The sequence below is a fragment of the Phyllobates terribilis genome, unplaced genomic scaffold (genome assembly GCF_046119375.1).
Source record: "Phyllobates terribilis strain yellow unplaced genomic scaffold, ASM4611937v1 Scaffold_3__8_contigs__length_932513732, whole genome shotgun sequence".
NCBI lineage: Eukaryota > Metazoa > Chordata > Amphibia > Anura > Dendrobatidae > Phyllobates > Phyllobates terribilis.
This window is the reverse complement of record NW_027362763.1, coordinates 380884521-380912331: the sequence shown is the minus strand read 5'-3', so window position 1 is coordinate 380912331 and position 27811 is coordinate 380884521. Positions and strand designations below refer to the sequence as shown.

At 41.5% G+C, this 27811-nt stretch overlaps 1 protein-coding gene across 1 annotated transcript in view; it reads left to right on the top strand.

Annotated features, from left to right (window-relative positions):
* The window catches only part of COL21A1 (collagen type XXI alpha 1 chain), a 475958-nt gene that overhangs the window by 291547 nt on the left and 156600 nt on the right, over window positions 1-27811 (top strand). The window contains exons 12-14 of the mRNA XM_073675431.1: window positions 2060-2113; window positions 10141-10194; window positions 16927-16980. Coding sequence (XP_073531532.1) covers window positions 2060-2113; window positions 10141-10194; window positions 16927-16980 — 162 coding nt within the window. The remainder of the gene's footprint in view (window positions 1-2059; window positions 2114-10140; window positions 10195-16926; window positions 16981-27811) is intronic.

Genomic DNA, 27811 nt, shown 5'->3' with positions numbered 1-27811 from the left:
CCCATTTTGTGAGCGGAGGTTAGCGATTCTAGTTGATTTTCACCTGATTCATCAAATTGGGCTAAATTTCACTCCAGTCCCAGCCTGGTGAATTTTCGAGTACGCCCAATTTATTCACGCAAATGCATTAGCTTTTTGGCGCCAAAAGTCGTTAAAGCAGTTCTGTGCAGGAAAGAAGACTATTTTTGAGTTTACTCCAAAATGATGAATCGCGTGTGCCATTTTGATTAACTTTCTGGCAAACAAGGCCACTAATACCACAAGACAAATAAAAAAGTGACTTAAAGGGGTTATCCCATGAACAAAGTTAATTTCAATCAACATTTGAATCAATAGATCTGAATAATAATAAGTTCCACAATTGGATGTATTTAAATAAAATGTTCCTGTGCTGAGATAATCTTATAAATGTGCCGCTGCTGTGTACTGTGTAATGGCTGTGTCTGACCATACAGGAACATGGACTAATCATACCACAGCTCCTGGACAGAGGAGGAACCACAGGAGAGTATACAGACATTACAGAATGGGATCACAGCTGATTCTTTCTGTGACATAAAACATTGCTTAAAAATAGGCAGTGAAATATTTTGCCTCACAAAAAGAATCAGGAGATGTGGTATGATCAGACCATGTTCCTGTATGGTCAGACACAGCCATTACACAGTACACAGCAGGGACACGTTTATAAGATTATTTCAGCACAGGAACATTTTTTTAACACATCCAATTGTGGAACTTATTTTTTTAAGATTTATTAATTAAAATATACTTTGCTTGTGGGAAAACCCTTTAAAACCACCGTAATGATGAATCTCAGCTTCTGTGTTAAACTACATCAAATCCAAGAATCAAGGGGTCTTGGAAATCAGATCCCCAATGATGAATAGGACTAGCGATACAGCATCACTTGTAATATTGAAAAGACCTCTTTAACTACAGGATAAGTTCTATAACAATTATATAGTTCAATAGTATATCTCGGTGAAAGGGCAGAAAGTTTTGCAAATCTGCAACATGTTTATTTCATTTACAACATCATGTGGAAAAGGATTTCATATCTTCAGTTCTCTAGCAATAGAAGTTCTATGCTGATGGGGAAAACTATCTTTTAGATCTCAAGAATAAGTTATCTTTTTTCAAAACTATTGTTAAAGGGAATCTGTCTGCAAGTTTTTGCTCTTAAATCTCAGAGCAGCATGACGTAAGAGCATAGAGCCTGATTCCAATGATGTATCACTTACTGGACTGCTTGGTGTTGTTGAGAGAATCCCTGCTTTATCTGCTAATGATAAAGTAGTGGTCATATTGCTAAGCTGTATATAATCCCGCCCACACCACTGATTGGCAGCTTCCAGTGCCGTGTACATTGTCAGTAAGCTCCTAATTAGTGGTGAGGGTGGGATTACACAGATTAGCTCGACTGGCCTGCATGTGAGACCTAGTTAGGTAGTGATAATCTCCTGCTGATAAAACACTGACTGTATTGAATCTACAACACACAGTCCAGTAAGTGACACATCCCTGGAATCAGGCTCAATTGCTCTCACTTGCCCTATCTTATGTTACTCTCAGATTAAGGCCACGTTCACATTCAGTATTTGGTCAGTATTTGTAAGACAACACCAGGAGTGGGTAATAAATACAGAAGTGGTGACGTGTTTCTATTAAACTTTTCCTCTGATTGTTCCACTCCTGGTTTTAGCTTACAAATACTGATGTAAAATGTTGACCAAATATTGAACGTGTAAATGTGACCTAAATAGCAAAACCTGCTATTCCTTAAAGATTCCTTTTAAGCATTGTACCAGATTTCTGGAGAAATAAAAAATAGCAGAACTTTTCACTAAAATTAGCCCAATCCATTTACTGTTAGCAGGTGCGAAGTGTCCCCAGAGGCTGAGAATTCTACGAGTAGATGATCATGATTTAGATTTTTATTCCGGCTTACATACAGCTTGTGCAGATTTCAGCAAATGATATATTGTGAAAATGTAAAACATGCTATCACATTACCATGCTAGTATCGATTATTAACAAGTAATTTTTTTTATAACAGGGAACTTCAGGAACTATTGGGAATTCAGGTATGCCTGGTTCACCGGGAGTGCAGGTAATGTTTGCATTTTTATAATAATACTAATATATATATAAATGAAGCAATGCTGTATAAAGTATACGTATATCTTTGCACTCCACATAAGAAATGAATAAACCAGACTGTAAATCCACATTTATTTTTGAGAACTAAAACGAGGTTGCTCCTTCTTAAGAGTTGTGCACATTGTGTAACTCCGGTTTAATTATTGCAATGTGGTCAGCCAATTGTCCTGTTTATACTTTTATGGAAAACATAAGCGCTTTGTGCTGCCTTTTCATTTCACAAACTTCTTTTGATTTTTTTGCAAGCTTTATTAATTAAACTTTAACTCCAATAGTGTAAATTTCTATGAGACACATGTCTCATATCTGATTTATTTATATCAGTGCAACAATTTGTTTAAACAAAATATCCAGGGCATCTCCAAGATATCTCCTGTCTTCGATTTTTAAGAATTGATGATCAAAAAGTCTTTTTCATAGACCACCCTTGCGGATAGATGGCAGAGGCAATTCAAATTCAATCAAAATTATCTAGGAATTCTATGTTCTCCAACTATCAGATTTACAAAATGAAAAGGCTGTATGAAGTAAACTCTTAGGCACTGCTGAGAGATCTAGGCTATTGGAAATGTGACACAACAGTGTGCACTCTGTCAATCAAACCGATGGTGACACTTTTGGCGTCTGGAATTTCAGAATTTTTTGATAGTGACAAATGGTTTCAAGAATTCTATAGACCCCTTTTTATTTTGAAAACTAGATCACAGACTTTAAAAACCAAAATCTTATATATAGCATATAGCATGAGAAAATCATTTTGATTGTAGGTACAGTAATATAAATTCTTAAAGGGGTTGTCCACTCTTGGAAAGCTTTCTTAAATGCTAAAGTGCCACAGGTAAAAACACATGCCTCAGAGACTAACAATGGTCTGGTTATCCTTATGTCACGTGACTACTACAGAAAATTGGCAACTGCTGATCGGTTGCAGACCACACTTTTGTCAGATTGAACTGTCAAGGCTGCGGTGCTGATAGACTGTTGAATTCCACTGACATAACAATGTCATGTGACTGCAGTGAGAAACTGCTCCGACATGGCTGGAATAGTGCTGGTCCAGAAGGTGAATATATGTTTTTTTTTTATTTTATCTGTGGCACTTTAACATTTAAGAAGAGGTTGTTCAGTAATGGACAACCTCTTTTAAAATCTTGTATGCTTTGGGCAATCCCTGCTTGTTAAAAGTGTTACACATCACAAAGGGGCCAACAAATCTAAATCACCACATTAAATGTAAGCTTTAAGAGATCCCTTGCTGTGAGTGTTCTATGTCCCTACAACGCTACCACATGGGAAATAAAGCATTACACATTACACCAATATCAAGGGCCAACTATGAAATTCATGGATGTGCATGGGTCTCCAGACGCTCTGTATCATTGCTCTCTCTGGATAATAGATGAAGTTTCTGAATAGTGAAAACCTTAACTCAAGTTCTTCCTTTGCCTATTGGTATACTACATCACTGAATTAATACAATTATGTACTCTCTGGGTGTTTTTTTTTACAAAAATATGCTTAAATGAAGGTGATATAGTGATAATATTAGATATACTAATTTAATAGACTGGATGAAAAAAATGGACATAAGCTAATATTGTTTAGTGTTTCATATTTTTTGGGAATAAAATGAGTTATATTTTGCATGCTATTTGAATTACATCATAGTACAAGGTAATTTCAATGAGACATTCCTGTTATGTAAGTAATTGCTAACTGCCAATTATTTGTAGGCTAATTTAGCATTTCCTATAGCATGTTATCTGACTAAAATGTTTTAAAGATGTCTTTAGAAGCCTAATGTTATCCTCTTTCTTATAAATATATTTAACTAACCATATGATGTCAAGTTTTAAAGGATTACTAATTAAAAAAAATCCTTTTTTTGAACTCTGCTGAATTATCAATGTATATTCTGATGTTGTTCTCCCCATCTCCTATTAGTTATGCATTGCTTGCAGTTTTTGCAAAGCCATGCCCTAAAAAGGAGGTATCTCATTACCCAAAAGTCTTCTGTATGCAATCCGTATGAAATGCGCTTTTAACATCATCTTTTACATACTGTAATTCTCTGTAATTTAAAGCTAGTTTTCAAACTACAGTAGTAAAGCAATCTTATATAAAGATATAGATAGAATAGATAGAATATATAGCTATCCTGTAGACATATAATTTCACAAGTCCCCAACATATAATAAACTAGAACCCTTTAGTGACTTTCACGCGGAACTAAAGCGTGTTTAGCCTTATTTAATCTATTAAATAAATAATTAAAAAAAACATTATGTGGGGTCCCCCCCTATTTTTGATAACCAGCCAAGGTAAAGTAGACAGCTGCAGGCTTATATTTGTCCCTGGTTGTTGAGCCCTTCCTAGCCTAAAAATACAAGCCCACAGCCGCGCTAAAATTGGCGCATCACATGAGATGCACCAATTCTGGCGCCTGGCCCGGCTTTTCCTTATTGCCGTGGTTTGGTGGCATATTGGAGTAATGGTTTATGGGGTTGATGTCAGCTGTGTAAATCCAGCTGCCATCAAGCCCTGGTATTAGTAATGGAGAAGTGTCTATCAGACACCCCCATTACTAAGTTAAAAGAAAAAACACACACACATAAATATAATATTTTAAAAACACCCCCCCCCAACTCTAGCCCTATTTCACCAATTTATAAAAAAAAAAAGAAGCCATCCAGTCCTGGGATTCTGATGTAGTTCACCAAATCCGAAGATCTAAAAAGAGAGAGGTAAAGAAATAAAAACAAGAAACACTCCTTCATTCACCAATTTATTATTAAAAAGAATCCCCTCAGATCCGACATAATCCATGGTGTTCCCACGACGTCCACCGATTCTGTACTGTAACCTATAGAGCATCGTTCTGAGAATGATGCTTCATAGGTCACTCCCAGTCATGTCTCATGAGTGATGACATCAGTAACTCAGTAATGTCATCGCTCGTGAGACATGACTGGGAGTGACCTATGGTTGCAGCACAGAATCAAAGTTGCCGGCTCCCACGAGACCCAGCGGCTCTGAACAGCAGTGACATCAGTAACTACTCTGCTCATCAGAGTCGTCGAGTCACGCTGCCCTCTTTGGCAACTCTGATGAGCGGTGCAGTTACTAACATCACTGCTGTTCTGAGCCATCGGGTTTCGCGGGAGCCAAAAATTTTGATTCTGTACTGCAACCATAGGTCACTCCTGGTCATGTCTCACTAGACATGACATTACTGAGTTACTGAAGTCATCACTCGTGAAACCTGACCGGGAGTGACCCATGAAGCGTTATTCTCAGATGCTCCATAGGTTGCAGTACAGAATTGATGGACGTCATGGGAAGTTGAACACCTCTTCATTGCTAACACCAGGGTTTGATGCCAGCTGACATTAGACAGCTGACATCAACTCCATAACCCAATACCCTAATTTCCACCACACCAAGGTAATCGGGAAGATGCACCAATTCTGGGTGAGCTGCGGGCTTGCATTTTTAGGCTGGGAAGGGACCAATAACGAAGGACGTTACAAGCCTGATAATATAAGCCCACGGCTGTCTGCTTTACCTTGGCTGGTTATCAAAAATAGGGGGGACCGAACATCATTTTTTTAAATTATTTAATTAATAGGTTAAATAAGGCTAAACACTCTTTAGTGCCATATGAAAGGCACTAAAGGGTGCTAGTTTGTTATATGTATGGGGTTTGGGACATAAAATATGTACAGGACATCCATCTATTCTCCAGGGTGGGCCATTTATATGGATACAACTAAATTAAATGGGAATGGTTGGTGATATCAACTTCTTGTTTGTGGCACATTAGTATAGTATATGGGAGAGGGAAAACTTTTCCAGATGGGTGGTGACCATGGCGGCCATTTTGATGTCGGCCATTTTGGATCCAACTTTATTTTTTTCAATGGGAAGAGGGTCATGTGACACAACAAACTTATTGAGAATTTCATAAGAAAAACAATGGTGTGCTTTGTTTTAACGTAACTTTATTCTTTCATGAGTTTTTTACAAGTTTATGACCACTTATAAAATGTGTTCAAAGTGCAGCCCATTGTGTTGGATTGTCAATGCAACCCTCTTCTCCCACTCTTGACAAACTGATAGCAACACCGCAGAAGAAATGCTAGCACAGGCTTCCAGTATCAGTTGTTTCAGATGCTGCACATCTCGCATCTTGATGGTATGGTTTGGTATATGGGGTACAAAGATACAACTAGGCAGCTGGGGGCTGAAATCCGCAGCGCAGGGAAGCCCAAGCTTTCTGCCCCCCCCCACTGCAAATTGCAGTCCGCAGCCACTCCAGAAAATGGCGTGTTCATAGAAGCGCCATCTTCTGGCGCTGTACCCAACTCATCCAGGGCCCTGGTGCAGTGGATCACTAGGTAATAAAGGGGTTAGGGCCAGCATGGCATTATCAGCTGGCCCTAAGCCCGAAATTCATGGGGTCACGCCAATATTAGACATGACCGCAATGAATTTCTAGTAAAGTATTTAAAAAACACAACACCCAGAATAAAGTCCTTTAATTAAAATAAACACACAATTTTTTAATGTTCTAAATTAAACCATACTTACCATCACGCCCATTCCAGCTGAAGCCAACGATCTCCTGCAATAAAAGTAAAATAATAAAGCAACCTCATCCTTACCTTTCCATGGTTCCCAGGACGGCTCCAGCTCTGCTACTTTCACATGACAGGCTGAATCACAGCCGAAAGCTGCCATCCAGCTTGCCATTCCGCAGACACTGAGAAGCGCAGGCATGCTTGCTTGGATATGACCTCGGCTCATCTGGATGCCGTCACAGCCAAACACTGAGGAGCACAAGCATGCCTGCGCTTCTCAGTGTCTGCAGCATGGCAAGCTGGATGGCAGCTTTTGGCTGCGATCCAGCCTGTCATCTGAATGTAGCAGAGCTGGAGTCGTCCTGGGAACAATGGAAAGGTAAGGATGCGCCATTTCTGGGGCGGCTGACGACTGGTGTTTCTAGCCTGGGAGAGGGCCAATATTCATGGCACCCTTCCTGGGCTATTAATATCAGCCCCCAGCTGTCTGCCTAGCCTTTGCTAGCTATTAAAATAGGGGAGACCCCCCAATCATTTTTTGGGGGTCCCCCATTTTAATAGCTAGTAAAGGCTAGTTATTCAGCTGGGGGCTGATATTAGTAGCCTGGGAAGCTCTGTGGGTATTACCCCCTTCCCAGGCTTCAAACATCTGCCCCAGCCGTCTGCTTAACCTCCGCTAGAGACTAAAATTACGGGGAACCCCATGCCAATTTTTTTTTTAATAAATCCTTTATTTTAACACTAAATGACAAGTACAGTAAGCAACACTGTCACTGTACTTCTTAGATAGAAACATGTCAGTCACATATATATCTAATCTATGTGTGATGCTCTATTCTTTCTGTTCTAAATTGTCGGGTACCAGTGTATGCCGCTGCTGAATTGCCGGCTTTTCATGTAATCCATTCTACATTATTCTTAGCCATCCAGCTAGTCATCCTTCAGAGACACTGCAGAGCTCAGGCATTATTGGAACTTCCGATTCCGGTATTCGATATTCTAAAAGTATCGGAACTCAGTATCGGAACTCCGATACCGCGAATATCGGTCGATACCAGATATTTCAGTATCGGAATGCTCAACACTAGTCACATGCTGTCCATTTCATTGTGATCCTTCTTGAGATAGTCCTACTCCTTCATTGGAGTCCAGCTATGTTTAATTAAACTGATAAGACTTTATTTGGAAAGGCACACACCTGTCTATATAAGACCTTACAGCTTACAGTGCATGTCTGACCAAATGAGAATCATGAGCTCAAAGGAACTGCCCATGGAACTCAGAGACAGAATTGTGGCAAGGCACAGATCCGGCAAAGGTTACAAAAGAATTTCTGCATTACTCAAGGTTCCTAAGAGCACAGTGGCCTCCATAATCCTTAAATGGAAGAAGTTTGGGACCACCAGAAGTCTTCCTGGACCTGGCCATCCAGCCAAACTGAGAAAATGTGGGAGAAGAGCCTTGGTGAGAGAGGTAAAGAAGAACCCCAAGATCATTGTGGCTGAGCTCCAGAGATGCAGTAGGGAGATGGAAGAAAGTTCCACAAAGTCAACTATCACTTCAGCCCTCCACCAGTCGGGCCTTTATGGCAGAGTGGCCCAACTCTCCTCAGGGCAAGACATATGAAAGCCCACATAGAGTTTGTTCAAAAACACATGAAGGACTCTCAGACTATGAGAAATAAGATTCTCTGGTCTGATGAGATGAAGATAGAACTTTTTGGTGATAATTCTAAGTGGTATGTGTGGAGAAAACCAGGCACTGCTCATCACCTGCCCAATACAATCCCAAAAGTGAAACATGGTGGTGGCAGCATCATGCTATGGGGGTGTTTTTCAGCTGCAGGGACAGCACGACTGATTGCAGTTAAAGGAAACATGAAAGTGGCCTAGTATAGAGATATCCTGGATGAAAACCTCTTCCAGAGTGCTCTGGACCTCAGACTTGGTCGAAGGTTCACCTTCCAACAAGACAATGACACTAAGCACACAGCTAAAATAACAAAGGAGTGGTTTCAGAACAACTCTGTGACCATTTTTGACTGGCCCAGTCAGAGCCCTGACCTAAACCCAATTGAGCATGTCTGGAGAGACCTGAAAATGGCTGTCCACCAACGTTCACCATCCAACCTGACAGAACTGGAGAGGATCTGCAAGGAAGAACAGCAGAGGATTCCCAAATCCAGGTGTGAAAAACTTGTTGCATCATTCCCAAGAAGACTCATGGCTGTACTAGCTCAAAAGGGTGCTTCTACTCAATACTGAGCAAAGGGTCTAAATACTTATGACCATGTGATAATTCAGTTTTTCTTTTTTAATAAATTTGCAAACATTTTTACAATTTTGTTTTTTTCAGTCTAGATGAGGTGCAGAGTGTACTTTAATGAGAAAAAACATGAACTTTTTAGAATTTACCAAATGTCTGCAATGAAACAAAGAGTGAAAAATTTAAAGGGGTCTGAATTCTTTCCGTACCCTCTGTATCTATTCTATATATCTATTCTAGCTAGTGCATTCTAGTGGTTCGGGCTGTGTATTTACTGTATTTGGCTGATGAAATGTCGGGTTTCCTTTTGATATGTGTGATATGTGTAAAAATCGAGCGGCACACACATCGTCCGTGTGCAGTCCAATTTTTTTTTTCTCGCACCCATTGACTTGTATGTATTGGCGAGTGCGATCTGATTCTTGCATCCAATCGCAGCATGCTGCAACTTTTTCCTCAGTCTGATTAGAACAGAGGAAAAATTGGCAGATGAGCACTGACTCATTTACTAACATTGGTCAAAGTGCAATGCAATGTTTTCTCGCATTTCACTCTTCAATATTATACACAAGTGTGAACAACTCGGCTGTACAAACAATGCTCTGCTGGAAGTTGCTTATCTGTGATTGCCCAGGTACTGACCAATACTGTTCAAGGTACGATAATCCGTAAAATATCACCACTGCAAGGCATTATGGGGAATCCCTCATGGTGACACAAAATAATGTTGACCTGCTCTCTGATGCTTCAGCAGAGTAGGAAATGGTGTTGGCTTAAAACAAATTCTGCCGCGAATCTAATGGAATCTCAAAATGTTCGACTTGGCATGAGACGGCGAATGTCAGTAATTTCATCTCAAACTTGATCCTCTGCGGATCAATCAGCTCATGTCTACTGATTTTTCTACCTAACCTATACACTTTAAAATCAGTGCATTTGTAGTAAAAGCTCTCCTTTATTACTGTATACCCGTAGAGAGAGCACAGTTTGATACAGCAACAGGAAATATTGAAAATACCGAAAATTTCTAAATAAAGGTTTATAGAGTAATCTTGAATCGTATCAGTAATAAAATATATGTTTTAATGTGTTTCACCCTTCTAAAAGCTAATACTTTCATGAAATATTTTAGGGACCACGTGGGATACCAGGTTTAAAGGGCAACTCCGGACGGGATGGCGAAAAGGTTTAGTATTGTGTCCTCTTTAAAAAAGGAATAAATAAATAAAATTATAGCTTATGTTGGTTTGCACTTTGGAAATATGAAAATGTCAACCTTCTTATATACAGTTCTCAGCAGCATCCTATTATTTTCTATGTGCTTTTCATCAGGTTGAAATAAAAATGTTTCTAGTAATGTCAAAATGTTAATCAAATTCAGAATATCTCACATAATTTTAGACAAGACAGACAAGATTAAGTAAAGTTTTATTGTTAGTGCATTCTCTCCGCCTGGAAAAAACTGTATATTTTTCCATTACATTACTTGTAAAATAAATTTTGTATCCTCAAGTGTTTTCCTTAAAACAAGAACATTTTATACTCCATCTCTCTCATCCCTCTGCTGCCAGAACAAAATAATGATCCAGATGTAATATATTACTGCATATGTGAATACATACCAGCAGGTGAAAAAATAAATGCTTTACCAATCATAAAATGCTCAAGATGGACTGCTCTAAATCTTCAACTTGTTTTATTACATGACAGTGCAAAAATTGTGAGAATTATCGCCTACAGACAACATGTGCAATATGAACAAAAGTAATGTCATCATATAATGTTATATTGCATCATTCCTAACGTAAAGCATTATATTGCATACTTCTAACAACAAATCAAGGACACGCAACAGGCTCACTATCCTGTGTCACAAGCAAGAATAGAAGGAAAGGCAGCACTCACCCAGTCTTCTTTAAAACGTTCCTTTATTTTTGTGTGCGGAGCATTTCAGCGTGCAGCATTGGACTGAGACCCCGAAGGGTATGCGGGGGAGAGGAAAAAAGGGACAAAGGCCGTTTCGCTGCCTTCCGGCGCTTCAACGGGTCCAAAGTTGGACCCTGAAATGCTCCGCACGCAAAAATAAAGGAACGTTTTAAAGAAGACTGGGTAAGTGCTGCCTTTCCTTCTATTCTTGCTTGTGATTGAAATATTTCTTGGATGTGCACCACCGTTTAAATCTTGAAGCACACAGTCTGAATTATGCCCTGGTGATTGATCCTCTGAAAAAACAGCGTGGTGCCAGAATGTTTCTCTTGCATTTGAAGTCACTATCCTGTGCGGCATTGTATCATTATGGTGAAATAGTGAATTAGGGATGAACTGCTACTTGATTAGCATGCAATGTTATTAAAGGACAGTCTGTTGAATTTGTGCATTTCTACAGAGCTGAAGGTATCAAAAAATATACATGCAGAAATTGCTACCTATACAGTACCTATACAGTACTTTCAGTAGATGCAGTTCTCTTCACGTATATATTTCAGCAGATTTGTTCTTCTAAATGCTACCATACAAAGTAGGATTATTATTTATGCTTGTTTAGTATAATTGCCCTAACAGTTCTAAATGAGAATAAATTTACACACAACGTATTCCCGATACATAGTATCAAAAACTCATGTTTCACAACTTTTGAAGTTTGAAGGTAGACACAAGTTCATCGAGTTCAACCAACATGTTGATCCGAAGGAAGAAAAATACCCAATAAGGCAGCTAATTGCCCCATATGATGGAAAATTGTCCCATCACATAATTTAGTACCCATAACCTGTACTATAATATTTTTCAAGAATCCAGGCCCTTTGAACTTATTAGTGAATCAACCATTACAACATCATGTAGCAGAGAGTGCCATAATCTCACTGCTCTTACAATAAAGAATTGCCATCTGTGATGATTAATAAATCTTCTTTCCTCTAGACACAGAGGATGCCTCCTTTTCATCTTTGCAGGCCTAAGTGTAAAAAGATCATTAAAAAGATCTCTGTCCATTCATGTATTTGTACATTGTAATACGATTGCCCGTAAAACTTTTGTTTTTCCAAACTGAAAAGTTTGATAACCTGTCTTGAATGATTCTGTGTACCACCTTACTATCTTGCTTTCTATTCTCTGCACCTGCTCTAGTTCAGCTATGTCCTTTTCATACACTAAAATATAAAATTGTACATAATAGTCAATGTGTGGTCGCCCAAGTGAATTGTATAGAGGCAAAACTATGTTCTTGTCATGAAGATCTATGCGAATCCCATTATTTTATTAGCCTTGGCAGCAGCAGCCTGGGACTGATCACTTAAGTTGAGTTTGCTGTTCACCCATATATTTAGCACATAATTGTATATTTTTGTTCCTTAGCCCAAGTGCATGACCTTGCGCATATATACAGTACAGACCAAAAGTTTGGACACACCTTCTCATTTAAAGATTTTTCTGTATTTTCATGACTATGAAAATTGTACATTCACACTGAAGACATCAAAACTATGAATTAACACATGTGGAATTATATACTTAACAAAAATGTGTGAAACAACTGAAAATATGTCTTATATTCTAGGTTCCTCAAAGTAGCCACCTTTTGCTTTGATGACTGCTTTGCACACTCTTGGCATTCTCTTGATGAGCTTCAAGAGGTAGTCACCAGAAATGGTTTTCACTTCACAGGTGTGCCCTGTCAGGTTTAATAAGTGGGATTTCTTGCCTTATAAATGGAGTTGGGACCATCAGTTGTGTTGTGCAGAAGCCTGGTGGATACACAGCTGATAGTCCTACTGAATAGACTGTTAGAATTTGTATTATGGCAAGAAAAAAGCAGCTAAGTAAAGAAAAACGAGTGGCCATCATTACATTAAGAAATGAAGGTCAGTCAGTCTGAAAAATTGGGAAAACTTTGAAAGTGTCCCCAAGTGCAGTTGCAAAAACCATCAAGTGCTACAAAGAAACTGGCTCACATGAGGACCGCCCCAGGAAAGGAAGACCAAGAGTCATCTCTGCTTCTGAGGATAAGTTTATCTGAGTCACCAGCCTCAGAAATCGCAGGTTAACAGCAGCTCAGATTAGAGACCAGGTCAATGCCACACAGAGTTCTAGCAGCAGACACATCTCTTCAACAACTGTTAAGAGGAGACTTTGTGCAGCAGGCCTTCATGGTAAAATAGCTGCTAGAAAACCACTGCTAAGGACAGACAACAAGCAGAAGAGACTTGTTTGGGCTAAAGAACACAAGGAATGGACATTAGACCAGTGGAAATCTGTGCTTTGGTCTGATGAGTCCAAATTTGAGATCTTTGGTTCCAACCACCGTGTCTTTCTGCGACGCAGAAAAGGTGAACGGATGGACTCTACATGCCTGGTTCCCACCGTGAAGCATGGAGGAGGAGGTGTGATGGTGTAGGGGTGCTTTGCTGGTGACACTGTTGGGGATTTATTCATAATTGAAGGCATACTGAACCAGCATGGGTACCACAGCATCTTGCAGCGGCATGCTATTCCATCCGGTTTGCGTTTAGTTGGACCATCATTTATTTTTCAACAGGACAATGACCCCAAACACACCTCCAGGCTGTGTAAGGGCTATTTGACCAAGAAGGAGAGTGATGGGGTGCTACCCCAGATGACCTGGCCTCCACAGTCACCAGACCTGAACCCAATCGAGATGGTTTGGGGTGAGCTGGACCGCAGAGTGAAGGCAAAAGGGCCAACAAGTGCTAAGCATCTCTGGGAACTCCTTCAAGATTGTTGGAAGACCATTTCCGGTGACTACCTCTTGAAGCTCATCAAGAGAATGCCAGGAGTGTGCAAAGCAGTCATCAAAGCAAAAGATGGCTACTTTGAAGAACCTAGAATATAAGACATATTTTCAGTTGTTTCACACTTTTTTGTTAAGTATATAATTCCACATGTGTTAATTCATAGTTTTGATGCCTTCAGTGTGAATGTACAATTTTCATAGTCAAGAAAATACAGAAAAATCTTTAAATGAGAAGGTGTGTCCAAACTTTTGGTCTGTACTGTATATATATATGCCCCTCAATAAAGGAGTGGTTCTGCAGGTGGGGACCACAGACCACATCTCAGTACCAATGCAGTTTCTGACTGATGTTTTGGTCACTTTAGAATGTTGATTGTGCTTTCACACTCGTGGTAGCATGAGACGGACTCTACAACCCACAGAAGTTGCTCAGGTAGTGCAGCTCATCCAGGATGGCACATCAATGTGAGCTGTGGCAAGAAGGTTTGCTGTGTCTGTCAGCATAGTGTCCAGAGGCTGGAGGCGCTACCAGGAGACAGGCCAGTACACCAGGAGACGTGGAGGGGGCTGTAGGAGGGCAGCAAACCAGCAGCAGGACCGCTACCTCCGCCTTTGTGCAAGGAGGAACAGGAGGAGCACTGCCAGAGCCCTGCAAAATGACCTCCAGCAGGTCACAAATGTGCATGTGTCTGCACAAACGGTTAGAAACCGACTCCATGAGGGTGGTATGAGGGCCCGACATCCGCAGATGGGGGTTGTGCTCACAGCCCAACACCGTGCAGGACGCTTGGCATTTGCCACAGAACACCAGGATTGGCAAAGTCGCCACTGGCGCCCTGTGCTCTTCACAGATGAAAACAGGTTCACACTGAGCACATGTGACAGACGTGACAGAGTTTGGAGACACCGTGGAGAGCGATCTGCTGCCTGCAACATCCTTCAGCATGACCGGTTTGGAAGTGTGTCAGTAATGGTGTGGGGTGGCATTTCTTTGGAGGGCAGCACAGCCCTCCATGTGCTTGCCAGAGGTACCCTGACTGCCATTAGGTACTGAGATGAGCTCCTCAGACCCCTTGTAAGACCATATGCAAGTGCAGTGGGTCCTGGGTTCCTCCTAATGCAGGACAATGCCAGACCTCATGTGGCTGGAGTGTGTCAGCAGTTCCTGCAAGATGAAGGCATTGAAGCTATGGTCTGGCCCACCCATTCCCCAGACCTGAATCCGATTGAGCACATCTAAGACATCATGTCTCGCTCCATCCACCAACGTCACGTTGCACCACAGACTGTCCAGAAGTTGGCGGATTCTTTAGTCCCAGGTCTGGGAGGAAATCCCACAGGAGACCATCTGCAACCTCATCAGGGGCATGCCCAGGCAGTGTAGGTAGGTCATACAGGCACGTGGAAGCCACACACAATACTGGGCCTCATTTTGACTTGTTTTAAGGACATTACATCAAAGTTGGATCAGCCTGTAGTGTGTTTTTCCACTTTAATTTTGGGGGTGACTCCACATGTGTCATGTCTGTCACATGTGCTCAGTGTGAACCTGCTTTCATATGTGTGAAGAGCACAGGGCGCCAGTGGCGACTTTGCCAATCCTGGTGTTCTGTGGCAAATGCCAAGCGTCCTGCACGGTGTTGGGCTGTGAGCACAACCCCCATCTGTGGACGTCGGGCCCTCATACCACCCTCATGGAGCCGGTTTCTAACAGTTTGTGCAGACACATGCACATTTGTGACCTGCTGGAGGTCATTTTGCAGGGCTCTGGCAGTGCTCCTCCTGTTCCTCCTTGCACAAAGGCGGAGGTAGCGGTCCTGCTGCTGGTTTGCTGCCCTCTTATGGCTCCCTCCACGTCTCCTGGTGTACTGACCTGTCTCCTGGTAGCGCCTCCAGCCTCTGGACACTATGCTGACAGACCCAGCAAACCTTCTTGCCTCAGCTCGCATTGATGTGCCATCCTGGATGAGCTGCACTACCTGAGCAACTTCTGTGGGTTGTAGAGTCCGTCTCATGCTACCACGAGTGTGAAAGCACAATCAACATTCAAAAGTGACCAAAACATCAGTCAGAAACTGCATTGGTACTGAGATGTGGTCTGTAGTCCCCAACTGCAGAACCACTCCTTTATTGAGGGTGTCTTGATAATTGCCAATAATTTCCATCTACTGTCTATTCCATTTGCGCAACAGCATGTGAAATTGATTGTCAATCAGTGTTGCTTCCTAAGTGGACAGTTTGATTTCACAGAAGTTTGATTTACTTGGAGTTATATTCTGTTGTTCAAGTGTTCCCTTTATAAATACACTGCTCAAATAAAAAAATTGCCATTTTTCAGAAAAAGCTTCCTGCTTACATAAATCCCTCTTTAGTATTAAAATATTCTCCTCTGTGTTGATTACCTTCCAAAGTTTAGTATCATCTACAAATAATGAAATTCAACACTGCATGCCCTTCACAAGGTCTTTAATAAACATGTTAAAAAGAAAAGAGCCCAATACTGATCCTGTGGTATCCTACTGTTAATTGTGACCCAATCAGGGTGTGATCCATTAATAAGCACCCCCTGTATCCTGTCACTGAGCCATTTAGTAACCCAATTAATATATTTTCTACTATTCCCATTGCTCTCATTTCATGTTCCAACCTTTATGTGGCACTGTATCAAATGTAAATGTCCAATTAGAGAACATCTCCAGTGTTAACCTGGTCCCGTCTGGAACTTACCTCCTCGACAGGACCAATCCCTTATAAACCCATTTTGATGTTTGTTCATGAAGTTATTTTTATGGAAAAACTCCAGGATAGCATCTTAGAAAACCCTCAAAGATTTGACACTGAAGGTTAAACTTAACAGTCTATAATTCCAGGCTTAGTTTTTGTCCCCTTTTTAAATATTGTCACCATATTTGCTATGTGCCACTCCTGTATAGACCCTGTTATCATGGAATCCTTGAATATTAGAAATAATTATCTGTCTATCACCATACTTGACTCCTGCAGTACTCGGGGATGTATGCCATATGAGTCTGGTAATTTCTCTACTTTAGTGTAATTCATGCTGCGTTAAGACATTGACGCTCTTCTTGATGGGTTAAGAATGTTCAACCAATAGTTACTTAAATTAAAGAACTTACAGTATAATCTTTATTTCTTTTTATGTAGGGTGAACGTGGAATTCCTGGTTTTCCAGGACAACATGGACAACAGGGATCAAAGGTTAGAACATATACACTTCCTTTTTAACTTGAATATCAACAAATGGAGAATATTATAACCTCAATTCCAGAAAAGTTTGGATTCTGTGTATAATATAAAGAAAACAAGGATGCAATGATTTGGAAATCTCTTATTGCCATGTTTTATTCACAACAGAACATAGAACACAAATCAGAAGTTAAAAATTTAACATTTTTCCACTTCATTTTGAAAAAAATAACTCATTTAGAAATTAAAAGGGTTGTCCACTACTTGGATAACCATTTCTCAATCCTCATGATTCCCCCTTGTAAAATAATAGCAGATTCTCATGTTCAGTGCTGGCGCATTCCATCTGTGCGTGCACTGGCTCTCCCAGGAATTGTATGACATTGTTATGTCACACAATCACTGAATGCTGACTTTACTCTTCCCACCTTCGGACACATCACATAAAACAGGAGGAAGTAAGAGCTGCAGCTCTCTAAATTTTTTTGGATGTACAGGTGCATCTCACTAAATTAGAATATCATCAAAAAGTTAATTTATTTCTGCTGTTCAATACAAAAAGTGAAACTCATATATTATATAGAGTCATTACAAACAGAGTGATCTACTTCAAGTATTTATTTCTGTTAATGTTGATGATTATGGCTTACAGCCAATGAAAACACAAAAGTCATTATCTCAGTAAATTAGAATACTTTATAACAACAGCTTGAAAAATATTTTTAAAATCTGAAATGTTGGCCTACTGAAATGTATGTTCAGTAAACGCACTCAATACTTGGTCGGGGCTCCTTTTGTATCAATTACTGCATCAATGCGTTGTGGCATGGATGGGTGGCCATTGGCACTGGTGAAGTGTTATGGAAGTTCAGGTTGCTTTGATAGCAGCCTTCAGCTCATCTGCATTGTTGGGTCTGGTGTCTCTCATCTTCCTCTTGACAATACCCCACAGATTCTCTATGGGGTTAAGGTCAGGCGAGTTTGCTGGCCAATCAAGCACAGTGATACTGTTGTTTTTAAACCAGGTATTGGTACTTTTGACAGTGTGGACAGGTGCCAAGTCCTGCTGGAGAATGAAATTTCCATCTCCAAAAAGCTTGTCTGCAGAGGGAAGCATGAAGTGCCCTAAAATTTCCTGGTAGACGGCTTCTCTGACTATGGTATTGAGAAAACACAGTGGACCTACACCAGTTGATGATATGGCTCCCCAAACCATCACTGATTGTGGAAACTTCACACTAGACCTCAAGCAGCTTGGATTGTGTGCCTCTCCATCTTCCTTCAGACTCTGGGACCTTGATTTCCATATGAAATGCAAAATTTACTTTGCATTTACTTAGTGTGCCAGTGACTGCCTTCTGGACATATGTTAAGTTATCAGTCTTCCCCATGATTGTGGAGCCTACTGAAACAGACTAAGGGACCTTTTTAAATGCTTAGGAAGCCTTTGCAGGTGTTTTTGTTAATTATTAAAAATTTACTGAGATAATGACTTTTCTATTTTTCATTGGCTGTAAGCCATAATCATCAACCTTAACAGAAATAAACAGTTGAAATATATCACTCTGTTTGTAATGACTCTATATAATGAGTTTCACTTTTTATATTGAAGAATTGAAATAAATTAACTTTTTGATGATATTCTAATTTAGTGAGATGCACCTGTATATGATGAGTCCAAAGGCGAGGGAGATCGTGTCACACTGTACAGTCAGCATTCTCATCCTGAACCTGAACTGCAGAGCATGGTGGTGGAATAAGTCAAATTGTCTTCTTACAGCAAGTCCAAGTCCTCCCACAACAAGTAAAACTAGGCAGTCAACTCATACAGCTCAGGGGTGATCGCTGAAGTTGAGAACCACTGCAGGTAAAGTTTGACAGTGTAAAAGTATCATTGCTCCTGGGAGATTCCTGATTGGTAATTTCTACCTGCTAACCCTTTAGTGAGCCTTTATTGCATAGATGTGTTAATTATAGTATAGATCTTTCTTTATATAATTTGCTGTAGTGAAACTTGTAGAGTTGTCAGAGCGTACAGTAGAAAAAATATGCTTATTACAATAATCATACACTGTGATTACAATAATCATACACTGCAATAAACTTTGGCATTTACATGTTGCACATAAAAATGATAGAAAAACCTCACTAGAACCATTGCTGCAGCTTAGTTCACAAAATGCTAATGAAGTGAAAATTCTGGCATCATTCACAGACTAGATAGCAAAAAAAAGATTAGATGACAAAAAAAATTGTCTCCTAAACTTTACATATATTCCAGTGTCATCAAGATGATTTTCTTAAGTATTAACCCCTTCACCACCTTGAGAATTTCCGTTTTTGCAATTTCGTTTTTTGCTCCCCTTCTTCCCAGAGCCATAACTTTTTTTATTTTTCTGTGATGGCTTGCTTTTTTGTGGGGTGAGTTGTACTTTTGAACGACACCATTAGTGTTACCATATCAGTTACTGGAAAATTGGAAAAAGATTCAAAGTGCGGTGAAATTGCAAAAAAAGTGCAATTTCACAATTTCTCTTTTTTCTTTACCTTGTTCTCTAAATGCTAAAACTGACCTGCCATTATGATTCTCCAGGTCATTACAAGTTTGTAGATACTAAACATGTATAGGTTCTTTTTTATATTAGTGGTGAAAAAAAATCCAAAGTTTGTAAAAAAAAAAAATAATAAAAAAAAAATAGCACCATTTTCTGAGACACGTAGCACCTTCATTTTTCATGATCTGGGGCTGGATAATGGCTTATTTTTTGCACGCCGAGCTGATGTCTTTATTGATAGAATTTTGGGGTAGATACGATGTTTTGATCTCCCGTTTATTGCAATGTTGCTGCGACCAAAAAAACATAATTCTGGCTTTTTGATTTTTTTCTCATTTACGCCATTTACCGATCGGATTACCGTATTTTTCGGACTATAAGACGCACTGGACCATAAGACGAACCTAGGTTTTAGAGGAGGAAAATAAAAAAAAAATTTAAGCAAAAAATGTGTTCATGATGCACTTTTAAGGGGGAGGGGGTCTTCTGCTGACACTGGTATAGGGGTCAAGTCACCCAATTCTGACAATATACCCCATACTGGTATATATACCCCCCCTTCCTTTTATACGTGGTCCCCATCCCCATCCTGGTATGCATGGAACCCCTTCATTCTGGTATGCATGGCACCCCTCATCCTTATCCTGGTATGCATGGCACCCCTCATCCTTATCCTGGTATGCATGGCACCCCTCATCCCTGTCCTGGTATGCATGGCACCCCTAATCCCTATCCTGGTTTGCATGGCACCCCTCATCCCTATCCTGGTATGCATGGCACCCCTCATCCCTGTCCTGGTATGCATGGCACCCCTCATCACTATCCTGGCATGCATGGCACCCCTCATCCCTATCCTGGCATGCATGGCACCCCTCATCCCTATCCTGGCATGCATGGCACCCCTCATCCCTATCCTGGTATGCATGGCACCCCTCATCCCTATCCTGGTATGCATGGCACCCCTCATCCCTATCCTGGTATGCATGGCACCCCTCATCCCTATCCTGGTATGCATGGCACCCCTCCTCCCTATCCTGGTATGCATGGCACCCCTCATCCCTATCCTGGTATGCATGGCACCCCTCATCCCTATCCTGGTATGCATGGCACCCCTCATCCCTATCCTGGTATGCATGGCACCCCTCATACCGGTCCTGGTATGCATGGCACCCCTCATCCCTGTCCTGGATTGCATGGCACCCCTCATCTTTATCCTGGTATGTATGCCCCCCTCAGCGTTATCATGGTATGAAAGGCCACCTTATCCTTATCCTGTTTTTTGGAGGAAAAAAGTGCGTCTTATAGTCCGCAAAATACGGTAATTCTTTTATATTTTGATAGATCGGACAATTCTAAACGCGTCAATACCAAATATGTGTATTTTAAAAACTTTTTTTTTACATTTTTACATGCTTCAATAGTTTCCTTAGGAGACTTAAAGCTGCAATCATCTGATCTCCTGTGCAACACATAGCAGGGCTTAAGCCCTGCTATGTGTTGCAGAAATACCCATCTGCTATGAATGCTGGCCACGGGGTGGCACTCATATCAGATCGGCAATGTCAACCACAGGGGTTTCCTGCGGACCCCAGGTTGTTATGCCAAGCCATCAGTGCCCCGCGATCATGTGACGGGTGTGTCGATGGGCGGGTCTTATGACACGCTTCCAGAGCAGCCATGTTAAATGCCTCTGTCGAAGATTGACAGCGGCATTTAACATGTTAACAGCCGTGGGTGGATCGCGATTCCACCCATGGCTGTTAGGGGCACATGACAGCTGATCAGATCAGCTGTCATGTGCCTGAAAAGGTGTGGGCTCAGCGCCAGAGCCCGAACCAAAGAGGGGGAGGCAAACTATCATGTACCTATAGGTCGTAAAGGGGTTAAGCCCTGGCTCTATTTCTTGCTGCTCCATGTCACCATGTCATCTAGGCAGCACTTTAATAAAATTAGCTAAATGCAGTAAGGGCATCTATGTGATGTCTGTTGGGGCAACATCGTGTCTCAGTTGTTACACTGTAACCTTGCAGCTCTGGGGTACTAGGTTCAAATCCCAACAAGAGCAACATCTGCACAGAGTTTGTATGTTCTCCCTGTATTTCCATATATTTCTCCCATACTTCAAAAAGATACTGATCGGGAATTTAGATTGTGAGTCCCAATACGAAAAGTGATGATGATTGTTTCCTAAGAGCAATGTTAAGTAACTTTCTAAATTATCTTTATTAAAATGATCTTTCATTTTGCTGCTGCAGAGTATGTCCTTTATCTAGCTGCGTGTTTGACAAAATCTTACAAATCCCAAAGAACACCTCATCAGTTCTAATGGCAGTCTCTGCTTTCCCCTTACCTTCTATCAGTTTTAGGGAACGTGCCCACGATCCATAATGGAAGCGGTTGGGACGCAGCTCACTTGTGGATTTATAGAAACTCACCGGAGGCACAGCTTTACGGGCTGCAGCATGTCAATTTCTATTGCAGAGACGCTGGTCTCCACAACAGAAATTTCCCCAATAGAATGTATTGGATGCGGTAACTCCACAAGTGTTCAATGAACACATGCAGATTTACATGCTGGATTAGACGCAGTGCTTTGGATGCAGCAAAAATACGCCTTAGAGACAACTGAAGAAAGAGGAAGGGTTTTTACAGAGATCTCCAGTGATAATATGGGAGAAAAAATGTACAGTCCCAAGTAGGGCAGACAAAACAGGCTATAGAATAGGAGAAAAGCACTTGCAGAGTAAATAAGTGCAAGATACCAAACGTACCATACTGTACTGATACACATATGTAGCCTTTCTTAAAATGACAAAGATATCACAATACTGAAATATATTGTAATGCACATAAGTGTAACTTGACACATAAATATACAATGGTATTTGTTCTCTTAAGTGTTAACTTTTGGCATCTTTTTTATATATCAGCTAATGAAGACAGTAGTGCCCTGGATACACACAGATTTCACATCCAAGCTTTAATATTGGGAGGGAGACTTCCACAGGAAAAAAATTCTCAAACTTAGACCAGCATGCAAACTCCATATCACGGAGTCTGCAAATTACACGGTGTGCAGAATTATTAGGCAAGTTGTATTTTAGAGGATAATTTTTATTATTGATCAACAACTATGTTCTCAATCAACCCAAAAGACTCATAAATATCCAAGCTTAATATTTTTGGAAGTTGGAGTGGTTTTCTTTTAGATTTGGCTATCTTAGGAGGATATCTGTTTGTGCAGGTAACTATTACTGTGCAGAATTATTAGGCAACTTAATAAAAACCAAATATAATCCCATCTCCCTTGTTTATTTTCACCAGGTAAACCAATATCAGTGCACAAAATTTAGAAATAAACATTTCTGACATGCAAAGCCAAAATTAGTGATCAATATAGCCACCTTTCTTTATGATGACACTCAACAGCTTTCCATCCATATATTCTGTCAGTTGCTTGATCTGTTTTCGATCAACATTGTGTGCAGCAGCCACCACAGCCTCCCGGACACTGTTCCGAGAGGTGTACTGTTTTCCCTCCCTGTTGATCTTACATTTTATGATGGACCACAGGTTCTCTATGGGGTTCAGATCAGGTGAACAAGGGGGCCATGTCATTATTTTTTCTTTACTGGCCAGCCACGCTGTGGAATAGTTGGATGCATGTGATGGAGCATTATCCTGCATGAAAATCATGTTTTTCTTGAACGATACCGACTTCTTCCTGTACCACTGCTTGAAGAAGTTGTCTTCCAGAAACTGGCAGTAGGTCTGGTAGTGGAGCTTCACTCCATCCTCAACCCGAAAAGGTCCCACAAGTTCATCTTTGATGATACCAGCCATACCAATACCCCACCTCCACCTTGCTGGCGTCTGAGTCGGAGTGGAGCTCCCTGCCCTTTGCTGATCCAGCCTCTGGCCCATCCATCTGGCCCATCAAGAGTCACTCTCATTTCATCAGTCCATAAAACCTTTGAAAAATCAGTCTTAAGATATTTCTTGGCCCATTCTTGACGTTTTATCTTATGTTTCTTGTTCAAATGTGGTCGTTTTTCAGCCTTCGTTACCTTGGCTATGTCCCTGAGTATCGCACACCTTGTGCTTTTTGATATTCCAGTAACGTTGCAGCTCTGAAATATGGCAAAGCTGGTGGCGAATGGCATCTTGGCAGCTTCACGCTTGATTTTCCACAATTCATGGGCAGTTATTTTGCTCCTTTTTCGGCCAGCATGCTTCTTGCGACCCTGTTGGCTATTTTCCATGAATTGCTTGATTGTTCGGGGATCACGCTTCAAAAGTTTGGAAATTTCAAAACTGCTGCATCCTTCTGCAAGACATCTCACAATTTTGGACTTTTCAGAGCCCGTCAAATCTCTCTTCTGGCCCATTTTGCCAAAGGAAAGGAAGTTGCCTAATAATTAAGCACACCTTATATAGGGTGTTGATGTCATTAGTCAACACTCCTCCTCATTACAGAGATGCACATCACCAGATTTACTTAATTGGTAGTTGGCTCTCAAGCCTATGCAGCTTGGAGTAGGACAACATGAATAAAAAGTATCATGTGATCAAAATACTAATTTGCCTAATAATTCTGCACACAGTGTAATTAATGAATGAAAACTGCAAACTGTTATTACCTAACGATAACCACTAACATACTAAAGATAATTTTTTTTCATGACAAATGTGTCCCTTGTCTTAAAATGATGTAACAGTAACTGTAAACATTTAGATTAAAGGTGTATTCTCATCTCACCTGTTGTTTTAATGTGTTCTGCTTATTTATGAATTTTGGGGAAAACAATGTCAATTATTCCCATTCATATTTTTTACTGTCTGCTACGTGTCCTCCATTTTCTGTTGTTCTGTGGTCAGTAGGTTTGCCCTACACACATGTGACAAGCTAGCAGTACTCTAGAAATGTCACAATACCTCTTACTTGTATGAGTTCACTCCCAATGCTGCTATGCAAACTATTATTACCATCATGAGTAAAAGAGCATGCTCAATGATCAATAAACAGCTTTGTGACAGCTCTAGTGGACAGCTCTGTGAGTGTGAATTTACAGAACAGGACAAAAAGCAATAGTAAAAAACCAACGTCCCTACGGGATTTGATTAAGCCCAATCAGGCACTGATGATATATAATATACTTAACTGGCCCTGGTAAAAGCCTGATAAATTCCAGCCTAACATGGGGGTTGGCACCCTATAACAACGATTTTGGCGCCCCGTTCCTTGGCGGCTGTCCCTACCTTGCGCTGTTCCGCCCTATGATGGTGAGCTAAACACTAAAATAGGTGACTGTCTATTCTAGTACATTGTAGTTACTGCACTAATGCAACACATAAATGTATTAGTCCATGCGTAATAATAGAACTTATCTCATAAATCTGGGGACTACTTCAACGCGTTTCCCTGTCCCATCGGTTCATCCGGAGGCCAGATAGTGAAGCATCCAAAAAGAGAGTAGTGATGCTTGATTCAGTAGTGCATAGTAGATTGTGGCAGGCTAAGGTCCTTCGCCATATGGCTCTATTTAAATGTGTACACAGATTGGATACTCCTCATTAACATCCGCCCATTCATTACAGACACGCATCCCAAATGTATGGTCTTCTGTCACTCCGGGCTTAATTGCCCATGTCAGTCCCACAAGCACTCGAGGTTGTGTTGTTAATGTAAAATGCGCATACGCTGGTGCGTCACTTCCAGACCAGAAGCAGCTCATGGAGCGCAAAAGCATCCGGTCAAAGAGCAACCCCCAGGGCACAATGACAATCCTAGACGCAGGCGCTGGTATGTTAATATTGTCACTGCGTTCCATCGTGGAATGCAATACCAATTTCTGTGATATCCATAGTATAAATACTGCGGAGGTCTATGGCATAATCATGCTGGTTGCCCTAACAGCAGGCACATAGCATTCAGGCCCAGATGGTATGGTAGCACAATTTGTAGTGCTATAGGAATTGGCTGCCTAATTATGGCTATTATCCACATTGCCAATAGCTGACATAGAACATTAATATACAAATAATGGCATGCCATATTAATCAGGGTGATTGTGTCTGTGGGGGAGGCATTTGTCAACGTCTATTTGTACCATGTATGGGGAGAGGATGTTAAGACAAATCATCAAGGGAGCTAGTTGGGTATCCATCTAAGTAAAAATATCATGGTGGATACACATTAACAAAATTAGATGCAGGATATATATATCCATTCCATAATAGAAAATCCTCTAAGGCTGAGGACATAGAGAAAGACAATTCATAAAATTAAGCCCATAATGAGGCATAGGTCAAAAGAGACCACCAGACTTGAGGAGCAGGGTCATAAATAGGGGGAATATGTCTAGTGGGAGATATGGCAATGGGATACTTCACAGAAAGCACACATATGAAAGTTGCTCATTTAGTCCTTTTGGAGATGCTGACTGTAGTCTAAACATCCACTCAGTTTCTTTTCTCAGAATGGTTTTACACAAATTTCCACCTCTTATTTTTTACTAAAAAAGTAAGTATGGCCTCTTTATTTTGTCATGCTTCAAATATCCTTTGTGTTTTGCTGATTTAAAGGGAATCTGTCACCAGCTTTTTGCTACCTCATCTGAGAGCAGCATACTGTAGGAAAAGAGAACCTTATTCCAATTATGTATCACTTAGTTTACTGGGTGCAGAAGTTCTGACACAGAGTTTTTAGATGCCGCATGTAGCAGAGCTCAGAAAGCTAACCTCGCCAACATCACCACTTTCTGTGTACATTGTCTATTGACAGGGAGCTGCTTATCAGAGGAGGGGGCGTGGTCAGCCTAGCAGTTCTGTGAGCTGTAGTCCAGGCAGTGATAATATCCTGGGGATAAGAGCTTCATTGTATGGAAACAACAGCAAATAGCCTAATAAGTGACACATCGCTGAAATATGTGTTTGAGCCCCTGACGCGCCCCCTGGGACATATTCCTTTTTGAGGGGAATACCCGGCACCGGATCAGATGGGGGGGTTGTAGTCTCCGAGCGGCTGTGACCCGGTCCCGTGCCCAGGGTGTCAAGCTAAGTGTTATGTGGCAGTCCTACAGATGTTATTAAAGTTCTTTTGTGTCGACTACGCCACCCGTTGTGATGCGGTCACTGTGGCCGCCGCTGCTGCAGGGTCCGCTGAGGCTGATGGTGGATGCGCAGCTTGGTGGGATAACCCCCAACGGGAGGGGTATAGCCTCAGAGGGGACAGGCGCAGAGGATGGGGGTTGTGGTGGTGCGATGCAGCCGGCAATGAAGACAGACTCGGGTTGTGCAGTTAAGGGTGTTTACTTACTGCTGATGTTGTACTGGTCACTCCAGCTGCTAGTGACCACCCGAGCCGTGCTGCGTCCACCAGGTCCTGGATCCGGCCAACCCCCAAACAAGTCCGGAGCGTGGCCCTGAGCTCTCCCTCTGTCCTTTCTTCAGCCGTCCCCACCAGGGATTCACCTAGGTCCAGCTCCCTCGGGCCTTCTTTTGGGACACCCTTGGCCCTGGGTTCCCTGACCCTTCATGTGGTTTGCCTTCAGGGTGAATGTAGTGGGTGACCGTGACAGACACTGCCCACGGTCTCCGGTCTCTGGCTGGGGATTGTTTTTGCCCCCACCAGCTTGGGTTCCGGTACCCTCTTGCTGACTCCTCACCCGGTGCTCTAATTTGGGTTCTTGGGTCCCTTCAGTCTTCCCCCTCTGGGTCTTTCTCTTTCTTTCTCCTCTCTCTCTCTCCAGGGCTGCTGTTTCCTTCTCTCTCTCCAACTGACTTGTTCTCAGCGTCTGACCCTGATCTAAGTTGGTGCCCTCCTTATATATCCCTCTATGTGTGAGCTCAGGTGACCAGCACCCAATGAGCTCCTATCACTACCCAGACTGCTCCCCCTATCTGCCCCTACACTACATGGGATGTACCACCCCCCTCCCACTCCAGCCAGGAACAGGCTCGGTTGTACCTGCACATTTCTAAGTGGGAGTACCGTCGGCCTGCTCCTCTGAAATGGGATGTATGTAGTGCATGCAGTCTATCTGAGCTCAGTTCCACACTCCTTCCTTACCCGGGAGTGGAATATCACACCTCTGGGTTGAGGTGCAATACCCCTGTAGCAGCCGAATCCTCAGGGTGCTACATTCCCCCCTGGTAAATCACAGCACGTCCTCGGGCTGTAAGACATAAAACACCAAAAACATACATATTTTTATAAACATAAACATATAAAACATCATATAAAACTTTTCATATAAAACATTCTCGTAGACTTCTCTGGTCTCTGG